Source organism: Protopterus annectens, chromosome 5.part0 (assembly GCF_019279795.1).
Source record: "Protopterus annectens isolate FY-2018-M chromosome 5.part0, PAN1.0, whole genome shotgun sequence".
NCBI classification, from domain to species: domain Eukaryota; kingdom Metazoa; phylum Chordata; order Ceratodontiformes; family Protopteridae; genus Protopterus; species Protopterus annectens.
This window is the reverse complement of record NC_056735.1, coordinates 1,643,105,145-1,643,124,215: the sequence shown is the minus strand read 5'-3', so window position 1 is coordinate 1,643,124,215 and position 19,071 is coordinate 1,643,105,145. Positions and strand designations below refer to the sequence as shown.

The 19,071-nt window shown below is 43.8% G+C and overlaps 1 protein-coding gene across 1 annotated transcript in view; it reads right to left on the bottom strand.

The window, feature by feature from the left end:
- Positions 1 to 19,071, bottom strand: part of URB1 (URB1 ribosome biogenesis homolog) — a 1,941,236-nt gene that overhangs the window by 932,741 nt on the left and 989,424 nt on the right. Inside the window, exons 19-20 of the mRNA XM_044071429.1 lie at positions 13,013 to 13,212; positions 12,380 to 12,610 (exon numbers count right to left, since the gene is read on the bottom strand). Coding sequence (XP_043927364.1) covers positions 12,380 to 12,610; positions 13,013 to 13,212 — 431 coding nt within the window. The remainder of the gene's footprint in view (positions 1 to 12,379; positions 12,611 to 13,012; positions 13,213 to 19,071) is intronic.

Below are 19,071 nucleotides of genomic sequence, written 5' to 3'. Positions count from 1 at the left end.
GTAGATGCCAAAAAAACAATTATTAGAAATGGAAATAAAGTCTAAACCAACTGTATACTAAGTACTGAATACTGTATACTGTAACAGAGACTAAATAACTAGAAGTGGGATCTTTAGACAAGGAAAGGAGCAAATTGCATAGAAATAAATGGAAATTGTGGGAACAATACATGCAGAATAATGCTCACGAGGAAATGTGAGGTTTAAGGTATGTCAGGAATTCAGTAATTTATGTAATGTTGGACTGGTGGTAGTTATAAAAAAGAACATATATAATATGTATATAACTGTAAACATGGTAATCATCATCAACCCCCTTTTTCCCATTTTCTACGTGGGATCAGGGTGTCAGTTCAATGCTACATTCCTGCCTTATTCAACATTCATGCGTGAATGTCACAGATCTTCTCTCACACTATCCATCCGCCTCTTTGCTGAATGCTATCGTTTCCCCTTACCTTTTTCCTAGCTGCCCCAAATCTTCTTCAGCAGACTGTCTTCTGCTTTTCTGTACATGTGCCCAAACCACTGTAATCTCTTTGATCTTCTCTGCAGTTGAAGCTACTTTGGCTTCTGCTGTTATGGCCTCATTTCTTCCTCTGTCCTACAGTGTGCATCCTACCAACCATCTGAGGCACTTCATTTCCATCACCTCTAGCTTACTCCTCTGTTCTGCTTTTACTGCCAAGGTTTTTGTACCATACAGTAGTACTGGTTCCACCACTGTTTTGTCACCTTACTTTTCAGTTTCTTTGGCATTCTTCTGTCATACACTATATCTGACACTCTATGCCAGTTGGCTGCAGCCTCTCTGATTCTAACTTTCACCTTCATTCAGACTTCACTTCTCAATCCCTCCTCCCTGATACTTGAAGCTATTAGCCTGTTCCACTACCTTCCTTTCTAGCTCAGTTCTTAGCTTCTTCTGATTTCCCTAATTTACTGCCATTGCCAGTCTTATCTGTACTTAGTTTCCTCCTACGTGCCTTCAGTTTTGTATTCCATACCCCTATCCTTTGCTGAAGTTCTTGCTCAGAGTCTGCCTGTAATGTCACATTGTCTGCATACAGCAACTCTGTTGATCTTTCCCCTTCGACTGGTTTGCTAATGTAGTCCATCACCAGTAATGAACATCAAAGTGCTCAGAGCTGAACCCTGATGTATACCCAATCCCACTGGGAACCCCCTCTGTGAGACCAAACACTGTTTATACTTGAGTCATTAGGTCCTTGCACATAGCCTGCACTAATTCTACCAATGTTTCTGAGACTTTTAACCACTGCAGTACTGTCCAAAACAGCTTTCTTGGCACCTTGTCATACGCTTTCTTCAAGTCCAGGAATGCCCAGTTGGGCTCTTTCCACATCTTTAGCTTCTTCTCAACTATATGTCTGACTGCAAAACATCAGGTCAGTTGTGCTGCATCTTGATCTGAATCCAAACTGCTCACCCCTCATCTTATTTTCTACTGCTTTGCATTATCTGTTTATCAATCACCCACTCCAGAACGTTCATGCAATGTGACAGGAGTTTGACACTTCTGTACTGCCCACAATTGTGGATGCCCCCTGGGCATCTTTTTTAGTGCATACTCAGCTATTGGGTCATATGTTTTCATTTTAAATGTCACAAAGGTGAAATGAGGGCAATCAGTAGATGTTTTTTTCAAGCTTTCCTATTTTGTTTTTGAGAGTCATTTCCTTACTCTGCCTTTTGCAGGCCAGAGAGCATCCACATTTATCCTTGCTGGGGATGACCGATTCAGATGAACTCCATACAGAAGATTCGGAAGGCCTTGAAGTTCACCTAGCATGCTTTCAAAGAATGGATGTCTGTCTCTCCCAAGTTAATCCTGATTCCATCAACGAAAGTAGTGATTCTGGTTGAATTGCTAGATGAACACAAGAGGGCTTTTATTCCAGAAAACAAAATACTATCTCTGGCTTGTGCCTTTCAGATAATCCTATTAAAAGACATTATCCCAGCAGGCATCATGGTTAAGGTCTTCGGCTCCCATGCACAAGGTACAAAATTCAATCCTGAACTCTGGACAATACTGGTTTGGAGTTCGCATGTTCTCCCTGTATCTCTGTGGGTTCTTCTCACTTCAGAAAAACATGCTGAATGTTTCCATCTCAAAGACTCGCCAATGAATGTAGCTGTGGGCAGCAGCACAGACTCTACGTGGTGCCCTATAGAGGGAAGAGTTGCACAGACCAACTGCTTTGGGCATCTACTATGGTGCACAGCATCCTCAAGACAGGAGAACACAGATCACAAATTATGTGCTGTGGCAGGGCTTGCCACTTGAAGGTGCAAAATACAGCTCTAGGTGATTCAGTTATGTGTTAATATGGTTTGTTTTCTTTTACATTAATTAGAAGTTATGTACTCACCATAACGTTCCATCTGAGTAGGTGACTTCATTCGGATGCAACCTGTGGGTATCGGATCCGATCTCGGATCCGAGCCGGCAATTCAAAAGCTTAGGCTCCGAGCTCCTAGCTCCTCCCTCTTACCCATAACCCCTTGCCAAGCCCTGACTGACCTCAGATTGAGTTTGCCTCAAAATACTGACCACAGTATACTAAAACAGCATAAATACTCGCTCTATAAAGGTCAGGGGGATGGAGGGATGTTGCATCCGAATGAAGTCACCTACTCAGATGGAACGTTATGGTGAGTACATAACATCTAAATCTGAAGTAGGCAGACTTCATTCGTCTGCAACCTGTGGGACAGAGTCCCTAGCTACCTGAATCTTGGGCGGCCGTCATGGAAGGATGTTCGAGCACCGCTGAGCCAAAGGATGCTCTTCCTCTAGAAACAACATCCACCTTGTAATGAGAAATAAAAGTATGAGGCGAGGCCCAAGTAGCTGCCGAGCAGATATCATCCAACGAAACATGGGACTTAAAGGCGGCTGACGTAGAAACTGCCCTAGTAGAATGAGCCGTAACCCTCTGAGGAGCAGGTCTGCCTGAAGTGTCATATGCCTGCAGAATGCAATTAGCAATCCATTTAGATAGAGTGACTTTAGACACTGCCTTACCCAGAGCAAATTTAGCAAAGGAGACGAACAGCTGATCTGATTTCCTGTGGTCAGCTGTCCTGTTAATATAAAAACGTAATTGTCTATGAACATCCAATGAATGCAATTTGTATTCTCCTTTGTTTGAATACTTGGGAAAAAAGACAGGCAGATTGATTGACTGGTTAATATTGGATTCAGAAGAGACCTTCGGAAGAAAAGATGGATTGGTCCTGAGGCACACCCTATCAGGGAAGAAAGAAAGATAAGGCGGTTTGACACATAGAGCCTGAAGCTCAGACACCCTTCTGGCTGAAGTGATAGCTACCAGAAAGGCAGTCTTCCAGGAAAGGTATTTTAAATCAGCAGAAGCTGCAGGCTCGAACCGAGGAGCAGTAAGGGCCTGCAGGACTAAAGACAAGTCCCAAGGTGGTACAACCTCCTTGACTGGAGGCCTTAAAAAAACTCCTTTGAGAAAGGTTTTGCATAATTTCGCTGTCATAAGGGGAGCTGTGTCCTGGCCAATGTGATAATGCGAGATAGCCGCCAATTGTACCTTAATCGTGGAAGAACTGGCCCCTTGATGAAAGAGGTCTGTTAGAAAATCTAGCACCGCAGAGATAGGCGCTGAAAAAGGATCCACAGTTCTCTGTCCTGCCCATATAGAGAACCTCTTCCATTTACTCCGATAAACCTGTCTGGTGGAAGGTTTATGAGCAGCCACCAAAATGGCTTTGACCGGTGAAGAGATACCGAGTCCTAATTAAGGTTGGAATTGGAGCAGCCAAGCTGTCAACTTCAGGGTCCGCAGATTGGGAACTGGCATTCCCAGAGGGTGAGAGATGAGATCCGAAATTGGATCCAGAATCCATGGTGGATTGATTTTGTGAGACCATACGAAGGGGAACCAAGGTTGTCGAGGCCAGAATGGGGCAATGAGAATCATTTTGCTCCCCAAACTGTTGGCTTTCTGCAGAAACCTCTGCATCAGAGGAAGTGGAGGGTAGGCATAAAGGAGACCGAGGCCAAGCATGCACCAGAGCATCCTCGAACTCCCTGGTGGGGAAGCAGAGCGAAGAAATTGTCGCATTTGGCGTTTGAGGGAGAAGCAAAAAGATCGCAACAGGGTTGCCCCCAAACGGCAAAAATCTTCTTCGCTACTTGAAGATTGAGGGACCACTCGTGTGGAGAAAGGATGGTGCGACTGAGCTTGTCCGCAAGGATGTTGGACTTTCCCGGAATGTGCGTTGCTATCAGAAAGCGTTTGGTGGAAATTGCCCATTCCCAGACTCTCATGGCCTCTCGACAAAGGGGTAAGACCTGGTTCCTCCTGCTTGTTGATATACCAGACTACGGACATGTTGTCTGTCTGAATCGCAATAGTCCCTGTAGGAAGAATGTGGTGAAGTGCTTGCAACGCTAGGAGCACCGCCCTCATTTCCAGGACATTTATATGCAATGACGTCTCTGTGGGATTCCACGTGCCTTGGACAATCTTTCCCGCAGAATGCCCCCCCCACCCGAGGCAAGAAGCGTCCGTGGTCACTGTGGCTCGCGGAAATGCAGCGCAAAAGGTCTTCCTGCTAGGGGCTCCGGAGAAAGAAGCCACCACAGAAGGGAGTCCCTGCACGCTCTGCTGACCGCAATCGGAGCGTTTAGAGACGAATAAAGAGGAGACCACTGAACTTGAAGGGTCCATTGAAGAACCCGCATGCGTAAACGGGCATGAATTAGAAGCGGGATAGCTGCTGCCATAGAACCTAGGGCCCTCAGGACCGAAGCTGCAGTCGGAGATGGTTGAAGGATTGCTGTCACATGACACCTCAGGCTGACGATACGGTCTGGGGTGAGGAAGGCTCGCATTGATCTGGTGTCTAATCTCCTACTATGAAATCTATAATTTGAGTTGGATTCAGAAAAGATTTCTCCCAGTTGATCGTGATGCCCAGCCTTGGTGCTAGTTGAAGGAAGTAATCCCTGGCTGAGCACAGAAGATGCCTTGATGATGCCGTCAGGAGCCAGTCGTCCAGGTACGGAAAGACCTGTAATCCCTGGAGCCTCAGGTGGGCCGCTACCACCGCTAACACCTTGGTAAACACCCTGGGGGCTGAGGTGAGACCAAAGGGGAGGACCCTGAACTGATAATGACTGGCTCCCAGCCGGAAGCGAAGAAACCTCCTGGATCGTCTGTCCATCCGAATGTGGTAGTACGCATCCTTGAGGTCTATGGAACACATCCAGTCGTTCTCCCTCAAAAGGGGGAGTATAGATTGCAGGGTGACCATCCGGAACTTTTGCTTGGTTACTGACAGGTTCAACAGGGAAAGGTCTAAAACTGGTCTTAAGTCCACCGTCTTCTTTGGCACCAAAAGAACCTGGAGTAAAACCCTAATCCGGCTTGATCTGGGGACGCTGGATGGCTCTTTTCCTAGCAGCTGCTCGATTTCGATAGCTGCCGCCTCCCTTTGGTCGGGTGGAACATCTGGGAGGCTGCGAGATTTGGGAATCTTGATTAGGGGTATTGAATATCCTCTGGATATAAGACGAAGCACCCAACTGTCTGTTGTTATGGACTCCCAAGAAGTCAGGTGCATCGAAAACCGCCCCGACTGCCTCCAGAGACGGACAGCCGGGCAACCCTTCAGGGCTGCTGCGTGGGTCTCTCAGAGAAGGGTTCTCTGGACCCAAAATTGCCAGGAGCCCCCCTGCCTCTGGCACGACGACCTCCCCGTCCTCCTCTGCCACGGAAGGACTGGTTATCCGGAGCAGGTTGGGACTGCTGCGACTTCGAACCACATCTTCTTCTGTCCCTTTTGGTTCTTAGAGAAAGACCTCTGGGGAGCTGAGAAGCGGACTCGACGGCAGACAGCGTCTTCCGTCCTTTTCGCTCTGGACTAATGTCTCGAACGGTCTTGCCAAACAAGGCAGAACCATCGAAAGGGCATTCGCGAAGGTCGCCTTGAAGGGCTCAGCAAAATCACAATGGCGGAGCCAGGCCTGTCGCCTCATGACAAGGCCTGCTCCGCTGGCTCTAGCGGCTCCCTCAGTAGCATGAGACAGCAGCCGCATAGATGTATTGGATACAGATCTGAGAGTGGCCATTCGGGTGGAGTAAACCTGTTTATCCTCACTCGAGATGGACTCCGGGAGATGCAGCGTATTCTTTAATCAGATCTCGCTGCATCCTAATGACATGTGCCATATAGTTCAGCTCTCAAGGAGAAGGTCGTTGAACTAAAACTCGCTTCCCAATGCGATCCATCGAACGGGACTCCTTGCCCGGAGGATGGACGGAGGGACTCTCCTGGGCCAATTCCCTCTTCGTGGCTGCAGCCATCATCATGGCATCTACTGGGGGACCCTTACTCCAGTGGGTGCGGTCTGATGGGGGAGAAAGAATGCGGTCCGGCGCTTAGGAATAGGCTCAATGGTGTCCGGATCCTTCCACGCCCTGATAGATATAAGATCTACCAGGGGTCAGCAGGAGGGGACACCCAAGAGGTAGAAGGGCCGCCTCGAATGCCTCCAAGAACACAGACTCGTCCGAAGAAGCCTTGGGGCAGACCACCCCCTGATCCTTAACATCTCCATGATGTCTCCAAATGAGACGTCCTCAGGGGTGACCTAGGGAGCCTTCCCTTCATCCAAGTCCGTGTCTTCAGTGACGGATTCAGGGGAGTCCATGTGCCTCCTCTTGCACTTGCGCTTCGAGGTACTTCATCGGGGGCTGTCTGAGGAGTACTCTTCAGCAGATGGATGTTCCAAGGGAACCACTTGGGACATCGAGGCGGGCTGTCCCTGGGACCGGCTGGTGGGGCCTGGCCCAACTGCAATGGAGTGCGGGATGGAGCCGTGGCAGGGACCGGGGTCCGGATGTCCTCGACAGTGCCCTTTCCATAACGCGTTGAAAGCCGAGGGGAGCCAGCTTCTCTAAGCCCGAGCCGACCCCACTCGGATCCGGCGTGCGGATCGGAGTCGGAGCGAAACCATCGGATCCGAGACCAGTGTGCTCCGACCTGGACGGAGCCGAAGACACACCAGCTCCCTCGATCCGAGGCTCGCCCTCGGCTCCGAGAGGTCGGGTCCGGCACCAAGCACTCAAGGGATGGGACGGATCCGAGGTGCGCCGACCTATCGGATCCGACCCACCCCGGATCCAAATCTGCACGGCGCCGATAGCTCGAACCCGTGGTATGGGTCGGAGAAGGAGCTAAGGGGCGAAAAGGGGTCAAGCCCTCCCGGTTGGGGGCTAGGAGCACTCCCATTTGCATTTGGGCCTGGATGAATTTCCTCATCATCCGGTCCATATCAGCTTCGCTCATTGAAAAGGTCGATCTAGAGGAGGCCACCGAAGCGGACCTAGAGAGCCGTCTCGGTGACCTCCTGGAAGGGCTAGCCTCCTCCTCCTCGGGTCCAGGAGAGAACCGAGGGGAGTGGAGCCGAGGAGGAGGAAGGCTAGAAGGCACAGGGGAGGCCCGCTTAGATGGAGGAGCCGAACTGGAAGTTTCGGCTCTCCTCTTGCGGTGCCTCTCCCTGTGCCTCTCCTTCTGTCTCTCCCTAGAAGAATCCTTCCCCTCCGGCAACTTTAAGGGAGGTTGAGTCCCAGCCGGAGGGGGAGAACTCACAGCAACAGGTTGCTGACTGGTGGGTGCAGAGGCCGAAGCAGTATCTGGGGGTAAAAGACCCGCCAGCACCAACTTCGACCTCCGTTCCCTTAAAGCCCGGGGGTTGAACCCTGCACAAATGGTACAACCAGAAGACAGGTGTTCAACCCCAAGATGACCTGACGAGTGTGGCCATCTGCTGGGGACAGCTTATGGCCACACTCGCACATTTCGAAAAACAGCCTTAGGGGCTTCAGACATTACACCTAAGGCCTAAACACACACACACACAAACAAACTACGAAAACCCGAGAAAAATTAACTAAAGAGGGAGGAAAGCCTTAACCACACACAACTCTAACTATATTAATAACAAAAATAGAGAATTTCAACAATTTTCCTGTCAGAAAAACTACACTTATCTCAAACCACGCCAGGAGCTCTAGAATTCCGTTGCTTCTTGAAAAGCGGCAAACGAAATCTGAGGTCAGTCAGGGCTTGGCAAGGGGTTATGGGTAAGAGGGAGGAGCTAGGAGCTCGGAGCCTAAGCTTTTGAATTGCCGGCTCGGATCCGAGATCGGATCCGATACCCACAGGTTGCAGACGAATGAAGTCTGCCTACTTCAGATTGTATGTTTGCCTATGTCTTAACTGATAATTTAATAAAAGTATTACAAAAGTAAGAAGAGAAGTTGAAGAAGATGGAAAGTATCTCAGGTCAAGGCCAACACATTTTTTTCTAGTTTCATTTTCACCTCCATGCCTGCTAACCTGCCTGCTAACCATTAATCATCTCCCCCCAACTGGGTACAGTCCATTCACTACCTTACCTGTGAATCTCACCCAGGATCGAAATGAGAGCTGTCTGGGCCGGGGGATGGGGGATGTGATTCAGACAGCCATGAGTGCACATTATGCCCTCTCTGGTATTTGGGAAATGAAGGTGATTTTTACAGTTCTAATCCCTCCCCTGGCAGGGAGACATGTGATCCATATCACTAAGAAGGTCCACAGTGTCTTTCCCATCTGAATGCACATTTCCCCAAATCCTCACTGAGAGCTACCAGCAAGCAGTGGCTTGATGAGCTTAATAACCACCCCCAAGAAATGCATCTCCACACCTCCTGTGAAAAATACTAGGACTGTGTGCCTGTGTGTGTCTCAGTCTGCCCCCCCCCCCCCGGAATGAGTATGCCCATACTCCATTGCCAGCTCTGTCATATAAGTGAGCTTGGGGCACCAAGGCCACATTCCAAGCTTTATCCCCTATGCGAAGACCAACACATAAAAAGGTTCCGAGGGCAGAAGATGCAGAACAGTCTGCAATATGGAAGTCAATGTAAAGCAGGGCTTGTGTTTGAGGGAGGTGACTCCAAATGCTTGAGTCAGACATTCAACACCACCGTCGGGCTCTACACCAAAAGTCCAACTTCAAGTGTTGATGCCAAAGACATCAATGGGGCTAAGCACAGCACAGACTACCTTAGACTCAAGGGCTCAATGGCCAAAGCACTGAACACCTGCAATGGCATCACTGGCATTGGTGCCAACACGGGTCATAAAAATCGGGCCCTGCAGGTTGTAATGATACTTTCTGATGACAGCAGCAGTGCCTGAGTCACTAACTTTAACACCATGGTTGACATGAAAGGCAGAGAAAGCGAGGGCTGTGATCCCAGGGCCGAAATCGCTATCAAAGCTGATGGTTATCGTGATGCTTGTGCACTGGCCCAGTAATCAAGGAGTCTCAATCCTCACTACAAACACCAGTGATGGGCGTGCACATTGGGAGGATAACAAGTACACACATAGTAAAGTACAATTTCCCTTAAGAGCACACAGAGATCACAGTCAGCCTGTGGTTGGTTTCTCCCTTTCTCTCCAGATCCCCAATAAGACTCCCCACTGCCACAACTATAGAGTGGAGTCCTTAGCCAGGGTTCCAAGCCAAGTCCTCCCAGCACTCCCTCTGTCCAACCAGTGCTTCGTGTCTTTGCCCAAGTAGTTGACACACACACACACACACACACACACACACACACACACACACACACACACTTCGAGATATGATTTATATACAAACACGCAGACACTCCTGGGGAAGGCTGGCACAGGCTCAACAGGTATGTCCCTTCTGCCAGGGCTATAAGGTAGTAATCCACTGCCACCAGAACCCCTACTTATCAGCTACTATAAGGCCCTTCCCAAAGGGTGACCAATTTCGCTGTGTAATAATACTGTTATCCAATTAGTAACTGTGACCAGAACTTTTAAGGCTATTGGAATGGCTTAGTAGAGTATCAATAAATACATGCAAATACTCCAGAGGTTAAGTTATCTCTACACAAAACAGCCACAGTTGAAAGGTTTAAAATATTTAATAATAAATAATAAAAACACAAGACAAATCTCCTCAATTCAACAAAGTGCTAGTCAAGAGTTCAGACACAGGAACTTTAAAACAATACTGTACGATAGTCTGACATAAATATAGAAAACAGCTAGTCTAATCTTACTATTTTCTATCTATTTCTAAGAGAAACAATGTTCTAAATAACTTACATACATATAGACCAAAGGCAGAGTGCTGGTGATGTTAGTTCTGAAGACAAATGCAAAATGCTATCTCTTTCTCTCTGAAATCTCTTAAATTGATAATATATCACTGCTGACTCATTTTAGATTACGTCATTCTTGACACTTCTCTGGTTCCCAGGCTACCAGAAACTCTAAAGTTACAGTTCTTAGTAAGCTTACACCTGGTCAGGAAGCCACATCAATAAAAGACATTATACATGTAAAATCTAGTAATTAACTCTTGTCCTAAGACAATAGAAAGAATTCCTTCATCCAGACATCCTGTCTCCGAGCTTTGAGATCAGTCATAAAATGCTTTACTTTATCAGCTTTCGTCCAACAGGGTGCACTGTGGTTACATTTCTGAAGTTCAGAACATATAACACAGTTTTTCTTACATTTAGTTTTCTTACATTTGTCAAACAGCCTGTGGATTATATTAATATTTACAATGACATTATCTACAAAATTCTATCTAGCTGGGCTGGCAGCCTTTCACAGTTATATCAACAGCAATTGAGATATCTGAAGGGTACCAAAAAGTCTTGTCAGCACCAGCTGTGATACACAGCCCACTGAGATGACATCAACAAATGAGGGGTGCCCTTGTCTACCTTAGGACCAAAGCATGAAGGGAAGAGACCCATCTCCATCTGTGTCTTCAGAACAGCCCTCATCATAAGCTCATGGGCTAACATAACTGAGTGACTGTGAATTGAGTGGAAAGAGTTGGTGGTTAATGGCCTAAAAGTATAAACGTCCTCAGCTCCTCTTCCAATAATGAATAAAAACTGCACTGTCTGGAAAAGTCCTGGAGACTGACTCTTTATACACTCCCTGGTAATTTAGGAACACCAGAAGACAATGCATGAAGTTATCAGAGTCTTCTATCCTTGCTTTCTTTGTGTGAGTTAAAGAGTCCCTGGAAAAAAAGAGATACATGCCCTTCTTCCTGATGTTTGTGAAATTTGTCATTATCTTTACTCTTGTCCTTACCCTTGCATCTAACAGACTCTAAAGATGCTGACACAACTGTAGTCAGTGAAAATGGTCATAGAGGTGAAAAGTCAGTGAAGATGGTCACAGAGGTGAAAACCACCACTGGAATCAAACCCTATCTTGGTAAATCCCTTCAAAACTAGATGGCTCATTCTATCTCTCAATGTTCTAGAATCAAAAATGTCACAAATATAATCCAGGCTGAGGTGACATGTCAAAAGTAAATTACATAATGTGTGCCTGCCTTAGAGAGTGGAATGAGTGCCCACATTGCTTACACTTATTAAATCCTGAGCCTCTGATGTCCATAAAAAAATCAGTAAACAATTACTAGCCAATAATGAATATCTTGCAACAAAGGATGTTTTAGAAGCAGTAAAGGCAATAAATTCTACACTGACAAATTTGATAAAAATCAGAAAACATACTGTGTGATACTTGTGAACAAGAACAGCAAGAATATCACTATCTAGCCTGAACAACAAAGCTTTTTTTTAAACAAAAAAACTAGCTAGTTGTCACTATTAAGGCAGAGCAAGACAAACTAAAAGGTCACAATAAACATGATGAGGCTTACGTAGAGATTATTAGTCTGACAAATGTCAATAAAAAAGAAAAGATTAGACCTGACTTAGAATGAAGAAATGGAAAAATCTGTGAAGAATGATCATGAAGAAGTATGAACCTCCAAAAATTAGAAAGAAATTTCTCACATGCAAATCTGAAAAAGCTTGAGGCCATTTCCTGAAGTAAGGCTGCTGAGCAATAAACAAGATCTTGAAAGAAAAACAGAATGCAGGGCCATTGAGGGTAAGGATGGTGAATGAGAGTCTAGGAAAGTTTCAGATGCCAAACTGCCTAGGTCCAGATAGTCTTAGTTCTAGTATCTGACCAACAGTGAGAGGAAAAAGAAACAGTAATACCAAGGTGGGCAGTCTTGATGCTAAAGGTTGTCCAACAGAAAGCTTTCCATGAGGTCACAGTTACTTGCAGTTAAGCTCTAATGACAATATATGCTGTAAAAAGAATGTGCTAGTACTCTGTCAGGTACTATGGTTATTAGTGTGAAACCACATCACAGCTAGCCTGTACAGTTCTTTACTTAAAAACAAGATTTTTAAATAATCACCTACATCGTTTAAACATGCACATAAATCTGTATGCTTACTTTATTAAAATTGTTGATGGTCGTTCTGATGTACAGCATAATGTGCTTGGCAGCAAGAGGGAGTATATCAAGGCTTAGACTGGAAATAGCTTCCCTCAGGTTCTCCTTAACTTTCTCCTCTAGAATGGTATGTCCACCTCTCTCATAGGCATTCTTTAGCAAACAAGGAAATGGTGCACAGACAGGAAGTTCTGAAGAGGATTCACGGGACTCGGCTACAATCTGTTCAAACTGAAAAATCAAAACATACATACATTAGCAACTAAATGAAATGTGTAGCATATCATCTGTGAAATAATTATGCACAATTTTGCTCAAAGTAGCAAACTGCTTGGTCTTCACAGAAATATGATTTAAAAGGGAAATAGATATAGGCACATCTTCAGACAGTGTGATGAGCAATGAAACTGAACTGGAGAAAGGAGAATATGCAAGATTTACAAACAAGTTTTACCAGTGCTGGTCCACATAAATGGAGAAAGCAAGAAATGCAGGGATTAAAAACAAAGGGAATGACCTTCAACAGTACAGTACCAATAACACATCAAACTGGGTGATAGTACTAATAGTTTTTTGTATTTGTGTTATAAACTGCTGAACGCACTAAAGCAGCATCAGCCCACTTGCACTTACCAAATGCTCTTTGACTTGTTGTGGAATCCATAGACTGTAGTATTTGTAAAACTGTGAACACCAAATGACTGGAAACACCTTCTTATCCTGCATCTCTAGATCTTTGTCATAGAACTGCAACAACAAGCAGAGGGCAAGAGGATCTCGCTGGGCATGAAGAATGTCAGTCAGCACTGATACGAGGTAGTTGTCTATCTCATCTGAAACAGGAAACCAGATACAGCCATGAGTGCATGCCATCTCCTTACAAGAAGACATTAACACTGAAACTCTATCAGATTAAAAACTCAACCATTCTGCACACTTAAAATTTCAAGTTGATGCTTCTGAAAAAATTTAAATCCCTTATTCTTATCATCATATCAGCTGTCCATAACTATAAAAGCTGTTATTCTAGGCAATCTTAACCTAAGCTATATAGGTCCCTTGAGAGATCACATTGCCAAATTCTTATCCAATCTCAACCTTATGCAGTTAGTCAATGACACTACTTGGCCAAATCTCTGAATCAACAACCAGTCTTTCCTGGATCTGCCAATCAATAACAACCACCTTCCCCATCATTTCCAACATATCTGTTCTTCCACCCCAAATTCAGGATCCACTCCCCAATAAACTTCCAAATAATCCACTAGTCACCAGAGCTGCCCCCAACTAGTTACCTTCAGACACAGATGCGTCATCAACACAGCCTCAAAAATTCTTAGCAACTTTTGACTCATCTTCCATAACCAACTTAAAGAACCCCAGCTCAGCTGCAGCAGCTCTTACACATACCTTACATCAACGTTAAGAAATATTCTTCCCTCTCACACATCTCTTTTTCAAATACAAAAAACCCTGGCTAACCACTGAGCTGAAAGCTCTGCTCAAGGGTATGGAAAATGTGTGATCTTGATGGAGACAAAACTCCTCACAAGAAAATCGTACTAGCTTTACCTCTCTACTTAGCCTATCTAAGCAAACAATATGCAGATACAAAATCAACTATTTAAAAAATGAACAAATTACTCTATTAGGCAAACCCAGACATTTCTGGCAGGAAGTAAATCTTCTCACAGGCCGAAAATTCAGAGATCCCATCTCCACCCCATCAGCATTCAGACCTCTCAAGTCCAAATCTCACCTATGACTTTCACAAGGAATTCAGCAACCTACGTAGTAAGCTAACCTCTACTTCCCCAATTTACTCAGTTCCCCTCCTTTTAACACCCTTCTTATAATTCAAAAAAATTACATAAAACAAACTTGGCCCCTTACTAGAAAACATACCCCTGGATGCACCCCATAGAGCAAATGACCTACTCCCTTGGTTTATCTCTCTCTCTGCAAAAACGTCCTTACTATATCTTTTTTTCACTCAAAATACAATGCCAGACATACAGAAAACTGCTCTTGTTAAACCCCTTCCTAACAAGCATCAGGCAGAAAATGCCTCCCACTTATGCCTTATCTCCATCCTCCCTACATTTGGGAAAAAACTTGAAAAATTAATCTACAACCAAATGTCCACTTATATCCAACAGTAACACTTCCTCACTCTTAAATCATATGGATTCTGGACTGTCCAGAGCACGATTGCACTGTAGTCACTTACAGATGAGATCCTTCTCAGTGTGGATAAAGGAAACCTTTCAGGAGCTTTGCTGACTTTGCCAAAGCTTTTGATTTTATTGAACACTTCCTGCTCCTTCAATCTCTCCAAGAAATCAGGTTAGCCCCAACACTTGCCACATGGTTTCAACATTTCTTAACAAACAGGTATTTCAGAATCAAAATAGGCTCATCCCTATCATCTCCGTTACCCCATACCAGAGGAGTGCCCCAGAGATCCATCCTCACGCCACTGTTGTTTTCAATCTTTATTAAAAAAACTACTCTCTGATCTCCCAAACTTTCCAATCACTCTTTATGCAAGTGTCATGGTTATTCTTAGCTCCAGTGCCTCATATTCAACTATTCAAAACAACCTTCAGTCTGACTTCCACTCCCTTAATTCTGAGCTAAACAAACACAAGCTACTCCTAAACCCCCTCCAAAAAAAAAAAAGTATGACATTTGGAACCTCACAAAAGCTGAACCCCACCCCCCACAAAAATCTTAACAATGCAGATCTCAATGATTCCCCAACAGAAGCAACTACATCCTTTACATACTTAGGTTTATGACTGGATCAGTTACATAACTTCCAAAGCCACACTGAAAACACCAGGAAAACTATCGGTTCTCTTTTACTCTGGTCCTGGAAAATATTTCCCTTTCTCTCCAGACAAGCTACAGCTGAAATAGGCAAAGGATTCCTCCTTGCTCAACTTGAATACAGGCTCCCTATCATAGCCACAGCCTCTAAAAAAACTCATCCACTCTACAGTCCACTGAAAACAAAATCTGAAGATTCATTTCCAATTTCTCCCTCAGGAACACAATTGCATCACCCTTTTGAAAGCCAGTCTTCCACAGGAGCTACTCCTAGGATCTTTTCTTTTCAAACTACTTCAACCAAGAGCCTTCCCACCTCTTGCAGCCAAACACCATAATAAAACCACCTCTACAACTTCTGCACCATCTCCCAATTAACTCCCTCACTCCAGACATCCCAAACCAAACTGCACCGACCATTACTTCTCCATTCTTGCACCAAAACCCTGGCAAATCCCCCTCCAATCTAAAAGAAGTCTTCTCTTTTTGCATGTTCAAAAGGTACCTCCATCAAAAATCTGACTGAAAGTGCTTTTCCAATGGACACATAACCCAACTCCCTCCTTACCTGTATCACTCTTATCTTGACGCCGTGTTCTCACCTGCTGCTTCTCTCTCACGATTACTACTAAAATTAATTCATATTTATTTTTCTACTCTGTTAATAATATTTATATATTATCAATTGTCTTTGGGATTATCTACCTTCGGCGATTAGTCTTGTTTGTGAATTTGCTCTATTTTATTTTTTTGTGAATTTCTTCACCCTTGCTATGCCTGCATATTGCTCTATTGTGATCAGCGTACTACCCCCATAAACAAACTAAATAAATAACATAATAAATACCCACATCCACTTATTTGAATTTATAATGCAACCCTTTCCAGCAATATGGATTAAAAGCATTACAATTATTTATTCCCTGACTCCTCAACAAAGAAAACCAACTGCAGTATTTAACTATCTGCAGATTTTTTTTTTACTATACATAGTCTCCTCTTTCTGTTTATGACAGTTTTATTACTTGGAACAGTAAGAATTAAAGTTACAGACTGAAATACATCTCAGTGATGGAGTTGGTTTTTTTTTTAATATTCAAACAGTGATCTTACAAATGAAAGTCACTAACAACATGTCTAAATAGCAATTCATAAAATTATCTTAACAGTGAAGCAAGACAGCCACTTTTATTGGGACATAAACGTAGGAGGTACAGGTGTCAGGAACAAAGCCAACAGGGAAATTTCATCATGCAGATATTAAAGCATCAACAGTAGCTTCAATACATATGGAAACACAATTAGTTCCTCTCCTCTGCTCCCTCTACATAAGATTATTGTAAGGCTTTCCTTGGTCAGCTAGGGGAGTTTATATAATTTCCCATCTAATGGACAAGCCACATGACTATAAAATTACCAAAAAGCAAGTGGGCATAACCTCCTCACAAAGCAGTTAAAGGAAAAAAGTGAAATAGTACAACTTTGTAAAATGTCTTTTGTCAGATTTCTACAACTGAAATACATATGAAACTATTTAATCAACTTTTAGGGCGTCCATCTAGCTCTTGCTCTCAACAGTCTGCATCTCTGAAAAAGAACACCAAGGAGTAGTAAAAATTACCGAGCAGACCTTCAGGGATTATTTTAGCACTTCACTAGACTAAAAACAACCCACCTATTAAATATAATGAACATAACTTAGTTGAATAACATATCATTTTAAGTTAGCCCTTGCAGAGATCATCTAAAGTGGAAACAATACTAAAAGAAGCTAACATAATGATACTTACTGAGGAACAATCCTAAAACGCCCTTACCTACTAACAAGCAGCATTGCTCGGCATGTAAATGTCACTGACAAAACTTTCTTCCACGTGAAAAAGTGTCGGCTGCCTATCTTTCTGTCTTCTTTTGCTTCTCTTTTCCATACATTGTCTTACCATGATACTTGTATGCACCCTTTACCTTCATACATCCATTTGCTGCCACCCTGAATGAAACTTTACTTCTGGTGTCTAATGGCATTTCACCAAACAACAATCGTATTCCAGTGCTCTCCCTCTCTCTCTGCTACACTCGGGGTGTCTACTGGCACTCTGTCTCATTTACTTGAATCTGTGAATAAACAATTTGCTGTTACTTCTTATGTAAAAATGAACACATACTTCCGGTAGATTCTTCCAACCCCAGCCATCCAATAACAACACACAACATTAGACTTTTCTGAGCTAACCACAACTTTCACTCCACCAAGACCTTAAAAAAACAGATCAGCTCTTACTCAAAAACCTGTACATATGGATAGTCAGGAAAGCTTGTCTTTATGGGGAGGATGGAAGATACGTGTAACAGTTTTCCCGATCCGTGCAATGCTGTTGATAAAAAAACTTGAGCAACAGAAATGCCCAAGTAAGGCCACTGTAGTTTCATTCTGCATATCAAAATGGTTCTTATTTGCCTAGAGCAACTTTATAGCTTATACAATGTTCAGCTGCAAATGGAAACTGCTGCTATATAACAAGGTGATCTGTTCAGTGCAGTATAGTGGGCTTTCAGTTAGCTACGTCTAACACATTTTGATAGCAGTTTTTTTATTTTTTTGTATACACTACCACTGCTTGCATGGCTTGACGTCTTTATAGCAGTCACAATACAGATGCAGTAACCTACAACAGTTACCAGTGCCCTCGCATCAATGAACATCATCTCAGTCTAACTGCATGATTGAAGACATCCCGCAGACTCACTCCAGTCACTGTTCAGACACTTCAATCTGTCACCATACAGTAGATACACCACCATCAAGATTAACTGCTCAGTAACCCTAAGCAAACTACACAGACTTTGTTTAGACATCAGCTGGCAAGGAATTCCTCCACACTTCATAATTTTGGTGCTCATAATGTGCACATAAAATAAAATCAGAATGTCTGCTGCACAGGAATCCCCTGGCTAAAATCAAAGAGCAGTTAAGCACCAGGCACTTCCCTGGCCTTCATTCTAGGTCACTCGATCCTTCCCTCTTAGATTTATTCTAATTATAAAAACTCATCCCCAGATCTAAGTTCCAGGTATTGCAGACAACTGTTCTGCTCTTGCAAAAGTAAGACAGCATGACTGTAAGCTTCAACATGCCCTAAATGAGACTTCCACCATATAAGCAAGGAAAGCTGTACAACTACAACCCAAAGCCATGCATCTCAACTTTAACTTGCTTTTAGGTAAGATCTGAAAAATTCTTGAATACTTGACCATACAGTATTACCATAAAAACTGCAAAGTCAAAATTTTGACTATCATCTTCTCATCTTCTTTCGGCTGTTCCCGTTAGGGGGTCGCCACAGCAGACCACCTGTTTCCATTTCTTCCTGTCCTCTGCATCTTGCTCTGTCACACCAACCACCTGCATGTCCTCTCTCACCACATCCATAAACCTTATCTTAGGCCTTCCTCTTTTCCTGTTACCTGGTAAATTCATCCTTAGCATCTTTTTCCCAATATACTCAGCATCCCTCCTCAGCACATGTCCAAACCAACGTAATCGTGCCTCTCTGGCTTTGTCTCCAAACCTTCCAAAATTGTGACTATCATTACATGGAAACTACTATGCCTTTAAACAACTGCATACTAGTTAAGAGATTCTGTAATTGGATAATTACTTTTAAACTGGTATATTTAAATGGTTACATCTGAAGTTGCTGTTAATACGTCTGAAGAAGCAGTGAGATACACTGTGAAAGCGCTTATGTTGTTTTTGTTTTAATAAACGGATTGTTTTTATTATCTCAATTAGTTTGATTATTTCAACTACAAAATGGCACGTTTAACTAAATGAACTACTGCAGACATTTTTATTGTCA